Below are 14,920 nucleotides of genomic sequence, written 5' to 3'. Positions count from 1 at the left end.
ACAGCTCGGTTCAGCGGCTCGCAGGTCCAACAGCGGCGGACCGGGTCGGATCATCGGATCATCATCGTTTTTCTGCCTTTAAGTTAGAGTTTGACATTTTCGTCTTCAACAAAGTTCAGTCGGGTCATCTGGATGGTTTCTTTTTTGTACAGATGTTTCATTGTTCATCCAAAGGACTTCATCCGTCTGAGGAGCCACAAATAACCTCAGTCCCACAAGCAACACACTCGCATAGTTGACCAACCCGTTTGCTGGCGATAAGATGGTTTCTGGGGCCCGCCCTCTACCCTGTCAACTCCTCTGAGGCAGCCATAGACAAAGTGGTTCAAAACATCAAAGTTCATTCTCAATAATCCAGGTAAAAATTCCAATAAAGTTCAGTCAGATGAGCTGGATGGTTTATTTTTTGCTGAGAAGTTTTGCCCTTTATCCAAAGGACTTCATCAGTCTGAGGAGCCACAAACAAACTCAGTCCCACAAACAGAACAGTCACATAGTAGACCAACCAGTTTGATCGCGATAAGATGGTTGTGGCTCCACGGACTGATTAAGTCCTTTGGGTGAAGGACAAAACGTCTCAACAAAAAAGAAACTGCCTAGATGACCTGACTGAACTCTGTTGGATTTTTTTTACCTGGATTATTGAGAATGAACTTTGATATTTTCGTCTTCAACTTTTATTATTTTTTATTTCACTTTTTGTGACTCTTACTTGTTATGCACACAAATATTTATATTTAAAATACAATACTATAACTTCATTATTACTTTAGGTATTATTACATTATTATACATTATTACATTATTATTTACTACTGTTTTGAGAAAAAAATGTACTTTTTTGCTTATATATATATATATTTTTTTTTTTGCTTTATGTCCTGGTATTGTTTGCTCAACCCTTAGTGTTTCACTTCATTTAAAAAAAATGCTATAAATAAGTTTTGTTGAGGGCAGCATGGTGGTGCAACTGATAGAGCTGCTGCCTCTCAGGGAGCGGGTCCACAGTTCAAATCTCGGACCGGGGGCCCTTCTAGGTGGAGTTTGCATGTTCTCTCCGTGCATGCGTGGGTTTTCTCTGGGTACTCCGGTTTACTCCCACAGACCAAAAACATGCATGTTAGACTGATTGGTAAATCTAAATTGTTCCTAGGTGTGAGAGAGAGAGTGAATGGTTGTTTGTCTCGTTTGTCTCTATGTGTCCCTGTGATGGGCTTGCGATCTGTCCAGGGTATACCCCACTCCTTGCACTGTGATTGCTGAACATGTGCACCGGTGACCCCCGTGACACAAAATGGAAGAAGCGGGTAAAAGATAATGGATGGATGGATGGAAGTTTGAGTTGAAAACAAAGTGAAGCTCCAGCAACGAACACAGAGGCTGTTTTCAGTTCATCTTCAAAAGTATCAAGAGTGAAGTAAAAAATAAAACTGTGGTGTTAATCCCAGGTTGACTTTTTGTATGTGTTGTACCTGAGGAGGGGGGTGATCGATTGCAGACACTACTTCTGCTGGACTTTTCTCTGGACACTCAAAGTCCATGTGGATCTTCTCCTGCACCAAAATACATGATCATTATTATTTAATAAAATATGTCATCAATTTGACCAAAAATCATGGATCTTCTCTCATTCTTATTGTAACTTCAAAATGACAATGATTCCTGAATAAACAACCATATGATAAAGCGTTAATGTTCTTAGTGAAGTTAGAACTGTAGTGTAGTTAGAACTGTAGTGTAGTTAGTTTTTGTATTGAACGCTTTTTGAATGTAGTTAGAACTGTTAGTCGAAGACCACGAGGAGGGAAACGTTTCAGGAGACAGAGGGAGAAGAGGAAAGTGAAGAATGTAGGACTGAGGGTTGCAACTCTAAATGTGGGGACAATGACAGGCAAAGTTAGAGAGCTGGCTGACATGATGCAGAGAAGAAAGGTAGATGTTTTATGTGTCCAAGAGACCAAGTGGAAGGGCAGCAAGGCTTGCAGCATTGGAGCAGAGTTCAAACTGTTTTACCATGGTGTGGATAGAAAGAGAAATGGAATAGGGGAGGTCTTGAAGGAGGAGTTGGCAAAGAATGTAGTAGAGGTGAAGAGAGTGTCAGATAGGGTGATGTGCCTGAAGGTAGAAGTAGAAGGTCTAATGCTAAACATTGTCAGTGGTTATGCTCCACAGGTTGGATGAGATGAGGAGGAGAAAGATACATTTTGGAAAGATCTGGATGACGTGACAGAGAGTATTCCCAGGGAGGAAAGAGTGGTGATCGGAGCAGACCTGAATGGACATGTTGGTGAAGGAAACAGAGGGGATGAGGAAGTGATGGGTAGGTTTGGTTTCAAGGAAAGAAACAGGAATGACAGATGGTGATGGATTTTGCCAAGAGAATGGAAATGGCTATAGTCAATACTTATTTCCAAAAGAGGGAGGAACATAGAGTGACCTATAAGAGTGGAGGAAGGAACTGCATTCTGTGTAGAAGAGGAAACCTGAGGGAGATTGGGGACTGTAATGTTGTGGCAGGGGAGAGCATGGCCAGACAGCATCAGATGGTTGTGTGTAGAATGACTGTTGTTGTGAAGAAGAGAAAAATAGTACAATCAGAGAAGACCAAATGGTGGAAGCTGAAGAAAGAAAAATGTTGTGGGAAATTCAGAGAGGAGCTGTTAAAGTCTCTGGGTAGTAAGAAAAAGCTTCCAAATGACTGGGCTACTACAACAACAGTAATTAGAGAGACAGGTAGGAAGCTACTTTGTACTTGGAGTTATATGGGAGACTGGACACTAAAGCGGGTGAGAAGGACTTGGCAAGACAGAGGGATCAGGCTTGAAAGGATGTGCAGCAGGTTAGGCTTATTAAAGATAGGAATGGTAATGTTCTAACAAGGAAGGAGAGTGTTACAGGAAGATGGAAGGAGTACTTTGAGGAGCTAATGAATGAAGAGGATGAAAGAGAAAGAAGAGTAGAGGTTATAGAAACTGTGGACCAGGAAGTGGGAAAGATTAGTGAAGGTGAAGTTCGGAAAGCTCTGAAAAGAATGAAGAAGGGAAAGGTAGTAGGACCTGATGACATACCAGTAGAGGTTTGGAAATGTGTTGGAAAGATGGCAGTGAGGTTTTTGACTCAAATATTCAATGGCATATGAGGGTGAGAAAATGCCTCAGGAATGGAGAAGAAGTGTGTTGGTGCCAATTTTTAAGAACAAGGGTGATGTACAGAGTTGTAGCAACTACAGGGGAATTAAGTTGATGAGCCACACGATGAAGATCTGGGAGAGAGTTGTGGAAGCAAGACTTAGATGAGTGGTGACTATCTGTGAGCCAAGAAAAAGCACCACAGATGCCATCTTTGCTTTGAGAATGCTGATGGAGAAGTACAGACAGGGTCAGAAAGAACTCCATTGTGTCTTTGTGGATTTAGAAAAAGCATATGACAGAGTACCAAGAGAGGAGGTGTGGTATTGCATGAGGAAATCTGGAGTGGCAGAAAAGTATGTTAGACTGGTACAGGACATGTGAGAGGACAGCAGGACAGTGGTGAGATGTGCTGTAGGAGTGACAGATAGCTTCAAGGTAGAGGTGGGATTGTATCAAGGATCAGCTCTGAGCCCCTTCTTGTTTGCTCTGGTGATGGACCAACTAACAGATGAGGTCAGGCAAGAATCCCCATGGACGATGATGTTTGCAGATGATATTGTTATCTGTGGTGAGAACAGGGAACAGGTGGAAGAGAACTTGGAGAGGTGGAGGTATGCACTTGAAAGAAGAGGAATGAAAGTCAACCGTAGTAAGACAGAGTACATGTGTGTGAATGAGAGGGAGGCCGGTGAAACAGTGAGGCTACAAGGAGCAGAGGTCACAAAGGTGCAGGACTTCAAGTACTTGGGGTCCACTGTCCAGGAAAATGGGGAATGTGATAAAAAAAATAGAGTCCAGGCAGGATGGAGTAGATGGAGAAAAGTTTCAGGATGGATTTGTGACAAAAAATGTGTCAGCAAAGGTCAAAGGAAAAGTTTACAAGACAGTGGTGAGACCAGCTGTATTGTATGATCTGGAGACAGTGGCACTGACAAAAAGACAGGAGAAAAACTGGAAGTGGCAGAAATGAAGATGCTAAGGTTCTCCTTAGGAGTGACAAGGCTGGATAAGATTAGGAATGAGAATCGGAGGTACAGCACAGGTTGAACAACTGGGAGATAAAGTTAGGGAGGCCAGACTCAGATGGTATGGACATGTCAAGAGGAGGGACTGTGGGTATATTGGCAGAAGGATGGTAGAAATGCAGCTGCCAGGAAAAAGACAAAGAGGAAGGCCAAAGAAGAGATACAGGTATATGAATGTAGTTAGAGATGACATGAAGGTAGTTGGAGTGAGGACAGAGGATGCAGAGGACAGTGAGGTGGAGGAGGATGACTCGCTGTGGCGACCCCTGAAGAGGGAAAAGCCGACAGAAGAAGAGAAAGCGTTAATGCAAAGTTCATAATAAAAAAACAAGTTGGACTGAATATAAAGAAGACGTATTCTGCTTTCTTTTTCTTTTTGTTCATAACCTGTATTTAATGTAAGAATGTTTGAACCTTACAGAAAACAATTTGCATTACCGGGTCCTTCCTTGTTTTTTTTGTGAACCTTATGGACTGTGAACAGTCAGTGATGTGTGTAGGCTTTGCATTACCTGCTCGTATCTCTCCAGTGAGTGTGTGAAGGTGTGTGAGTGGTAGTGCTCCAGCAGCCGCTCTTGCAGGTAGTTGTGGCAGAGCTCGGACCAGTTGGCTCCTCGCTCATCTCCTGAGTGTCTTGGGTTCCTGAGGCCTGGCGTGTCCACCATCATCACAGACGCTAAAACCATCTGCTCGCTGCTCAAAGCCCTAATCACAAAAACACAACCGCTGTCATGTGGGCTCGTGTTTTATCAAAGTCTAACTGGTCCTGATGACATGTTGTTAATGAATATGACACTAGCCTTTTTGCATTCAACTGGAGCTTCTAGGAGAGATCATATCTCCCCAGTTTTAGCTTCTCTCCATTGGCTCCCTGTCAAGTCAAGAATTGAATTCAAAATCTTACTTCTAACCTACAAAGCTCCCAACAACCTAGTTCCATCTTATATTTGAGATCTTATTGTTCCATATTTCCCTAACAGAGTAATTCACTGTCAGACTGCAGGCTTACTTGCGGTTCCTAGAGTTTCTCAAAGCAGAATGGGAGGAAGATTTTTCAGTTATCAGGCTCCTCTCTTGTGGAACCAACATCCAGTTTCTGTCCGTGAGGCTGACACATAGTCAAGTTTTAAGACTGGGCTTAAGACTTTCCTTTTTGATAAATCTTATAGTTAGGGTTGACTTCTTATGCTGCCATAAGCTTAGACTACTAGAGGACAAACTGACCTTGTTTCCTTAAATTAATTGTTTCATTGAATAGTTTTCATTTGATAGTATTTCTATCTTAACGTGTGATTCTTGACCTGCCATTGTGTATCTGTTCCTACCAAACCCAGTCGGTCAAAGCAGTTGGCCGCTTGTCCTCAGCCTGGTTCTGTCACGCTCAGCGGCCCCCACTGCCCCCAAATCTGTTCAAGCCTCTGCTCCTCATATCACAGCCCCTGTTTTAAGATCATTCACGTTTTTTCCTGCTTCAGTATTGAGTTCCCCTCTCATTCATTCAGCTCCTGTCACTCTGGCCACTCTCCCTCTGTCATTTCTAGCTGCCTTTCAATCACCCCTGCAAAGCCTGCCTACCTGATTCTCCCTGATCACAGTAATCAGTGTTGATGCTCTACACCTGGCGCCAGCCCTTTATATACTCAGCTCTTGCCTCTGCAAGGTGCCAGATTATTGAAAGCTTCACAGCCAGCAAATTATCCAGCATTTTCTCGTTCCTAGTTTCTTCGTTTTTGACCACAGCTTCACTCTTGACTCCTCGCTTTGACTTTGCTCGTCTGGATACCACGCTCTCGGCCTACACGGTACAACCTTGCTCTCCTCTTCGACCATGACTACGGATCATCCTTTTGCCTGTTCACACTGCTCCTGGCTCTCGACCCCTGCTACGTCCCTGGATTCTGTTTCCTGCCCAGCCCTCCAACGTTCTCTGTCTCAGCCCTGCTCCTGCCACAGAAGGTTAGTGACCTGCACACCACCTCTCTCAGCTCCCAGAAACTTTTTGCAGTCACTAACCTGTCTGTCTTCATAGATTGGACCAGAACCAAGGCTCGGATCCTCCCCAGATGAACGCCTTTAATAAATAAAACCTTTTTTTTAATATTGTCCTGAGTCAGGTGTTGTGCTGATCCATACAGACTCGGTACAGGTTCTGCTAAAGGTTTCTTCCTCATGAGGGAGTTTTTCCTTTCCACTGTTGCCTTTGTGCTTGCTCAAGATGAGAGTTCTGCCATGAAGTTAAACGCAAAGCAGTCTGCTCCTCAGATATACAGTATAGTGTTAACTTATTTTTATGTATAGGAATGTTTCTGTTCAGTGCCCTGAGATGACTTCTGTTGTGACTTGATGCTATATAAATAAACTGAACTGAACTGAATTGAACTGAATGATCTGAATCTCATTTCTCCACCAGCTCATGATCCATCCTTCTCATCTCACTGTGTAACTGTATTTGACCACTATGAGCACATCTCACAGTCTTTTTTTGGAGCAGCTAATGTGCAACATGAAACTGTCTTGATACTGTCCTCCCTAGACTTCTAAAAGAGGTTTTTCCTATTTTGTGCACCTCTATTCTCTCTATTGTGAATAGCAGTCCATCCTCAGGTGTGGTGCCAAAAAAGTTTCAAACATGCCCTTCAACCTTGCTGAAAGAAAACTAGCCTTCACCCCTCAGTGCTGTCCAACTTAAGGCCTGTCTCTAGACCCCCATTTGTTTCCAAATTACTTGAAAAAATAGTCGAGTCCCAGTTAAAATATTTCACAGTGGACCATTCTATTTTAGAGGTGTTCCAATCGAGCTTCTACTGGACCTTACATCTGCTTTTGACATAATCGACCACGTGATCCTCATTTCTAGGCTGGAGCAGTGGGTGAGCATCACAGGGTCAGCCCTCAAATGATTTAGATCCTACCTCTCTGACAGAACCTTTTGTGTCAACCTCAAAGATTTTAGTTCAGTGGTGGCAGCTCTTCGGTGGGGGATACTGCAGGGGTCCATCCTCGATCTTCTTCTCTTTTCTTTATACCTGCTGCCACTAGATGCTATCTTTTGTAAACATGGCATATCCTTTCATTTCTATGCTGCTGACTATCAAATTTACTTCCTTCTGAATCATAGTGGTGCACATTCTATTCAACCTCTTCTTAACAGCCTGGCTAACATCACGGACTGCATGGCTTTAAATTTCTTAAGTTTTAATGAGAAGAAGACTGAAGTCATGTTTCCTCCTAATGGCATGATCAAGAACCTCTAGCCCCATTAGAGAAACAAAGAGTCACTAATCTGGAGTGATAATTCAAGGATTGAAGGATTCAAGGTTCTTTACTGTCATTTGTATCACATGTGGTACATGAGGTGGAACGAAATTGTGTACACAGGGTCCCAGTTACATTCAACAATAGTAAAAATTTAAAGTGTAAAACGAAAAAGTAAATATGGATCTAAGATATCAACTAAGATATACACTAAATTAACGCCAAACTGTACACTTAAAGATCTAAGATGTACGCCAGTCACTAGTAGTTCTAAACAATACACCAAACAACAGCAGCACGATTATCATAGGTTTGGTTTACATGCTTAATGCGAGCAGAGTCAGGCTCGAAACTCTAGAACTAACATAAGCTCATGCAACAAAATTACAGAAACAAGGTGTCAAAAGAGAAAACAAAATAAATCTACAGCAGCATGGTCCTATTGGAGGAGTGGTTCTGATGACACTGAGGTTATCTTAGCAACATGGTTCAGTTAGCAGCATGATACTGTTAGTAGTGAGGTTCGGTTAGCAGTGAGGTTTCTCTTAGCAACATGATCCTGTTGGCACCATGGTACTGTTAATGGCGTGGTTCAGTTAGTGGCGTGGTCTTGTTAGCAGTGTTAGCAAGTCTCATTAGCAGGTGCAATCATCAGCATTATGATAATAATGACCGTAGCAGCTGCCTTCCAGACTGCCCTCCAGAACCGAGTCTTGCAGACAGAGAACATCCAAGGTTCCCCCCGTGGAACCAGGTGGGTCTGCAGAGTTCAGTCTGTGCAGGCAGACGGGGGATCTTGTAAGCAGCTTTAGCAGGTCTAGTTAGCAGGTACCGTCAGCAGCATGATAATAACAATGACCACAGCAGCTGCCTCCCAGACTGCCCTCCAGAATCGGGTCTGGCAGACAGAGAGCATCCAAGGTTTCCTCGCGAAACTGAAGAGGTCCATAGAGTTCAGTCCATGCAGGCAGGTGGAGGATCTTGTTAGCAGCATTAGCAGGACTAGTTAGCAGCTTGATGGTAATAATGACTACAGCAGCTGCCCTCCCAGACTGCCCTCCAGAACCGGGTCCAACAGACGGAGAACATCCAAGGTTTCCCTGCAGAATTGAATGGGCTCATAGACTTCGGTCCGTACAGGCAGATGGAGGATCATGCAGACAGCCACCATGACAGGCCTGAGTCCAAGGCTCGAAGGACTGAACAACGATGGCACAATGGCACAATGGCACAATGGCACGATGGCAATGCAGCAAGACAGAAAACTCCACAAGTGTGTCGTAGTCATACCCATACTGTGGATGTGCATTGTAGGGGCAAAAAAAGTTAAAACCAAAACAGTAGGAACAAAAAACGATTGAGTTCACCGGGAACCTGTGAAGCTGCGGCTCGGCTGAGCATGGCCATCTTGGATCAGTTTGATCCTTAGTTGGATCATAAACTTTAAAAAAATTCCATGAAACTTAAAAGTCATGTAAAAGGTAAATGGACTGTACTTATATAGTGCCTTTCTATCTTATCAAGCTACTCAAAGCACTTTACACTACAATCTGTGCCCTCATTTACCCATTCATACAGCACTCTATTATATCTCTACAAAGCTAATTGAACAAATCAATCTAAAGAGACTAATCAGTGCTTGATCACATTCATACACCGATGGAACACACATTTGAAGCAATGAGGGGTTCAGTGTCTTGCCCATGGACACATCGGCATTTGACGGCTGGTGGAGTCCAACCCCCAATTCTTGCATTGGAGGATGACTGCTCTAACCACTCAGCCACAGCCGTCCACAAAGCCACAGCCACCCACGTAAACACGATTGTTAAATCCTGTTTTTTTGTTTGTTTGTTTGTTTGTTTTCAGCTGAGGCGATTGTCTAAATTGAAGCCCATACTGTCCAAAAAATAACCTTGAGACTGTAATACATGTGTTCATAACATCCAGGCTCGATTACTGCAATGTGTTTTTTTTTAAAAATCAGTCAGACCTTCATTGCACAATTACAACTGGTCCAAAATGCTGCAGCCCGATTACAGGTATAGGAAAAAGAGAGCACATTACACCAGTTTTGTCCTCCCTGCACTGACTCCTGGTTCATTTTTTTAATTCAGTTCAAAATGCTTCTGTATGTTTTTAAATCTTTGAACAGTACTGTCCCCTCTTATCTCGCTGATCTGCTGCAGCCATATGTCCCACAGCGTTCTCTGAGGTCAGCAGATCAGATGCTTCTATAGGTTCCAGGAATTCATCTCACACTCAAAGGTGACAGGGCATTTCTTTTGCAGGTCCAAGACCATGGAATGAGTTACCACTGCATGTCAGGCAGTCCCATTCTCTCACTGTTTTTAAGTTTCTCTTCAAAACCCACTTTTATTCCCTGGCTTTTGACACTGAGTTATTTTGTTTTTAACCTGCCTGTATTCTACAGTGTTAGCCATTTAGTTATTATCTTCTTCCATTTGGATCTATGCATTTTTGCAGTGTGCTTTACTTGTTTGTTTCTACTCTACAGCACTTTGATTGGCCCTGTTGCTGTTTTAAGTGCTTTATAAATAAAGTGGTATGGTATGGCATGAATACTTTTTTCTGTTATCTGTGTTTAGTTCAGCAGTTAGTAACAAATCTCTTGGAACTGCATCTCATAAAACTAGCTGTGAGAATCCATTGTTGCTTCTAAGGCACTTGTCTCCTGCAAGGCACTGCAGCTGATTGTCACCTTAGAGAAAAAAATCTGTACAAGCATGGAAGAGATACCGAATAGAGGACATGGAAAATATAATGTTGATGCGAACATAGGAGATGTGTTCATACCTGTTGATGAGTGAGACAACGGCAGTGAAGACCTCTTCATAAAATCCAGCAGCCATTCCATTGACACACTGAGCAGCTGTTAAACGGGGACCTGCACAACCAGAGGAACAGAAGTAATTGAAGATGTCAGATGGGATATTTGTCTTCAAACGACTGCACATCAGCTGGCTTTTCAATTAAAACCCTTGATTTGGGTTTGTGAAGTGGACTGTTGTATCATCCTTGTCTGATATAGGATTCTAGCTGTATGGTTTGCAAGATCTTTTGTTACATAATGCCTCAAATGTTTTCAATAAATAAGAGGTCTTGATTGCAGGCAGGTAGGCCAGTCCAGTACATAGACCGATGATTAACTTTGTAGTCATGTCATCTGATTAGCGGCCATTTGTTTTGGACACTAGGGTGAAGAAAGGACCTGAGCTGTCAACTGATCACCAGCTGGTAGTGAGTTGGATCTTATATTGGGGACGACGCCAGACAGACCCGTTAGACCCAAACGTGTATTGAGGGTTTGCTGGGAACGCCTGGCAGAAGAATCAGTCAAAAATATCTTCAACTCATACCTCTGGGAGAGCTTTAACTGCATCCTAGCTGAGGTGGGGGACATTGAGTCTGAGTGGGCCATGTTTCGTGACTCAATTGTTGAAGTGGCTGCCTTGAGCTGTGGCTGCAAGGTTGTTGGTGCTTCTTGCAGTGGCCATCCTCAAACTCGATAGTGGATACCCCAGGTTAGGGAGGCTGTCAAGCTGGAGAAGGGGTCCTATCGGTCCTTGTTGGCTGGTGGGACTCCGGAGGCAGCTGGGGAGTACCGGAGGGCCAAGTGATCCGCAGCCTTGGCTGTTGCTGACACAAAAGCTTAGATGTGGGAGGAGTTCGGTGAAGCCCTGGATAACAAGCTTTGGGGAGATGCTGGCAAACCATCAGGTGGCTGAGGAGAGGAAAGCAGCGCTTTACCAACACTGTTTTCAATGAAGGTGGGGTGCTGTTGACCTCAACCAGTGATGTTGTTGGGAGGTGGAAGGAATATTTCTCAGACCTTCTCAATCCCACTGGCATGTTTTCTATGGAGGAAACTGAGTCAGGGGACTTCGGGGTTGGTCTGTCCATAACCGTGGCTGAGGTCGTTTAAGTAATTGAAAAGTTCCACGGTGGCAGGGCTCCAGGGGTGGATGAGATTTGCCCTGATTTCCTTAAGGTTCTGGATGTTGTGGGGCTGTCTTGGTTGACATGCATTTGCAACATTGCGTGAACATCAGGGGCAGTGCCACTGTATTGTCAGACTGGGGTGGTGGTCCCCCTCATCAAAAAGAGCAGCCGGAGGGTGTGCTCCAATTACAGGGAATCACTCTCTTTAGCCTCCCTGGTAAAGTCTATTCAGGGGTACTAGACAAGCGAGTCCAATTGTTGGTCGAACCTCAGATCTAGGAGGAACAATGCAGGTACCATACTGGCCATGGAACACTGGACCAGCTCTTTACCCTCACTAGGGTCCTTGAGGGTACATGGGAGTTTACCCATCCAGCCAACATGTGTTTTGTGGACTTGGAGAAGACATTCAACTGTGTTCCTTGGGGTACACTGTGGGTGGTGCTCCGTGAGTATGGGATTGGGGGCCCGTTGTTACAGGCTGTTCAGTCCCTATAAAAGCAGTATGAGAGTTTGGTTCACATTGCTGGTAGTAAGTCGGACCCCTTCAGTGTTAGAGTTGGACTCTGCCTGGGCTGCCCATTGTCACCGATTATTTTAATAACTTTTATAGACAGAATTTCTCGGTGCAGCCAGGGGGCAGAGGGATTCCAGTTCGGTGGCCTCAGGATTCCATCTCTGCTCTTAGCAGATAATGTGGTCCTGTTGGCGTCATTGTACCATGATCTTCAACTCTCACTGGAGCGGTTCGCAGTTGAGTGTGAAGCGGCTGGGATGAGAATCAGCACCTCCACATCTGAGGCCATGGTCCTCAAACGAAAAAGGGTGGATCGCTATCTTCAGGTCAAGGGTGATGTTCTGCCTCAAGTGAAGGAGTTCAAGTGTCTCCGGGTTTTGTTCACGAGTGAGGGAAGAATGGAGCTTGAGATTGGCAGATGGACTGGTGCAGCATCTGCAGTATTGCAGACTCTCCAATGGTCCGTTGTGGTGAAGAGGGAGCTGAGCTATAAGGCAAAGCTCTCTGTTTACTGGGCAGTCTACGTTCCTACCCTCACCTATGAACACGAGCTCTGGGTAGTGACCGAAAGAATGAGATCAAGGATACAAATGGTTGAAATGAGATTCATCTGCAGGGTAGCTGCCGGTCTCTCTCTTAGAGACAGGGTGAGAAGTTCAGTTATCCAGGAGAGACTTGGAGTAGAACCGCTGCTCCTCCACATCGAGAGAAGCCAGTTGAGGTGGTTTGGGCATCTAAGGATGCTCCCTGGGCGCCTCCCTAGGGAGGTGCTTCAGGCATGTCCAACTGGGAGGAGACCCCGGGGAAAACCCAGGACATGCTGGAGAGACTATGTCTCTCGGTTGGCCTGGGAACGCCTTGGGGTCCCCCCAGAAGAGCTAGAGGTGGCTGTGGAAAGAGATGTCTGGGCCTTCCTGCTCAAGCTGCTGCCCCCATGACCTCACCTTGGAACAAGCAGAAGGTATGGGATGGATGCATGGATGGACATTTGCATTCACAATATGGGTTAGTGTGTACAAATATACAGTACCTACCGGTCTATATAACATTTTGCAAAATAAAACATTGTTTTTAAAGTTCCATGTGTACAACATCTATTTATTATAGGTGGTAGAAAGGGATACAGTCTGTTAAGAGTAGCCAATGAACTAATAAATCGTCCATCTGTAAAGTTTTTTGACACCTCTCAACATTGTCACTCCTTTCTAAAATACTCCCACTTCCTGGGACTTCCCCTGTTCACTTTGATTTTGTTCAACCTCTGTGTATTTCTCACCCTCCTCAGACTCGTTTCTTTCCCTCTTGCCTCCCGTGGCTCTCTGCAGCAGTTGTTGCAGGTGATGTTTAAAGACAGCGGTGTGCAGCTCTTCTCCCTCACATCCGAGCACGCTGCTTGCCACCTGAGCACTGTCAAAGTTCAAAAACTGCCTCCTGCCCACTGAGCGGACACAAAGAGAGGACGAAAGGTTGGTAGTCAGGAAGGCAGTTCACTCAATGATTTAGTCATTCCACTCTGGAAAAACAAAGGTTTTTTTTTCAAATCCTTTAGAACTCCAAACAAAACTTACATTTATGAGTTTTTGTGACATTTTAACTCCTGTTCAAAAACATACAGGCAGCTGTGTTACATTAAAACGTAGCAGCTCATTGACATTCAGACATGTCTACTTGTGGAACTTTCTTCCCTTCTCTAAATTTATCTACAATACTTTCACTTCAACCTTGATTTTTTTTTTTAAGTTTGCATAAAGATTTGGTTTTAGTTAGGAATAAGCTTTTGACAGGACTCACAAGTTGAGAAACAATCAAGTCTGTGTTTATGTGGAGGATACTTAGTGCGTGACTGATGAGACTTGTTAATCAGTGTTACCTTTGCAGGCTCCTGCAGCCCCCAGATGGTAAATACCAGCCAGAACATGCCAGATTGCCGACTGCTCACCAACTGAGAAGTCTAACGTTTTCATGGCAGCCAGCAGCTTGGTGAAAGCAACAGATGCTCGCTGTTTTTCCTCAACCTGTGATCAGACAGACAGAGAGAGGACGGGAAGGAGGTGAGGAGGAGAGAGGCAGTCTGTCAATGCTTTCTCTGAAAATCAGCCACTTCATCAGGTGGTGGAACATCTGAGTCACATCTCATCGCTCATCAGACTGAAACAGATCTGGCCGCTGCAGAAATGTTCCACTTCTAAAGAGCTCGCTGATTCCACCACCCCCCCCCCCCCCCATTACAAAAACTGTTTGATCACAAGAACAAAGCCGTACAAACTGAACTTGTGGTTTACTTGTGAATCAATATGATCTAGAAAAGCATTCTATTAATGTGGTCAGTGTGCGTTGAAATTTATATAGTAAACCCCATGAGTTTTCAGACAAAAATAAGGTAATAAAAAAAAACTATTGTCATTTCTACCAAAAACATACAGGTGTGTGGTGAAACAAGACGTTTCTCAAGAATCATGGTGCTACATATATTGTAGGATGTATACAGTCATGTAAAAACGAGTCCACCTTTTCTAATATTCTGCAGGGCATAACTAAAATGATCTGGTCTTTTCAAGATTCTAAAATTATTCAAATATAACCTGAAGCAAACAAAAACACACAACAGATTCCAACATGTCAAGACTGATTAGTCTCTTTAGAATGATTTGTTCAATTAGCTTTGTAGAGATCTAATAGCATGTTGTATGAATGGGTAAATGAGGGCACAGATTGTAGTGTAAAGCGCTTTGAGTATCTTGAAATAAGATAGAAAGGCGCTATATAAGTACAGTCCATTTACCATTTACTAAGATTAAACAAAAACTAAGCCCAAATGGAAAAGCTGTGTGTGAAAAACTAAGTCCACCTCAGGATTAATTAGTTTGAAAAATCTCCTTCTGCAGCAAAAATCCTCACAAATAATCTTCTGTCTGTCGTTGTTCACATGGTTGTAGAAACATTTTATCCCACTACATCTTAGAACTTTGTAAAGATCAGATTATTTTAACAAAAATGTAATTGAACTTTTATATTGAAGTTTATACATA

General features: G+C 43.7%; 1 protein-coding gene across 3 annotated transcripts in view; it reads right to left on the bottom strand.

Moving 5' to 3' along the window:
* LOC119425154 (unconventional myosin-XVIIIb) overlaps positions 1-14,920 on the bottom strand; it is a 281,445-nt gene that overhangs the window by 185,820 nt on the left and 80,705 nt on the right. For all 3 annotated transcript variants that reach the window (XM_037692688.1, XM_037692689.1, XM_037692690.1), the window contains 5 exons: positions 13,762-13,906; positions 13,168-13,329; positions 10,229-10,319; positions 4,669-4,861; positions 1,473-1,553 (listed from right to left, as the gene is read on the bottom strand). In XM_037692688.1, the coding sequence (XP_037548616.1) occupies positions 1,473-1,553; positions 4,669-4,861; positions 10,229-10,319; positions 13,168-13,329; positions 13,762-13,906 (672 nt within the window). The remainder of the gene's footprint in view (positions 1-1,472; positions 1,554-4,668; positions 4,862-10,228; positions 10,320-13,167; positions 13,330-13,761; positions 13,907-14,920) is intronic.

The sequence above is a fragment of the Nematolebias whitei genome, chromosome 18 (assembly GCF_014905685.2).
Source record: "Nematolebias whitei isolate Nwh7 chromosome 18, NemWhi1, whole genome shotgun sequence".
Taxonomy (NCBI): Eukaryota; Metazoa; Chordata; class Actinopteri; order Cyprinodontiformes; family Rivulidae; genus Nematolebias; species Nematolebias whitei.
The sequence above is the reverse complement of the archived record's forward strand: the minus strand, read 5'-3'. Positions and strand labels throughout refer to the sequence as shown.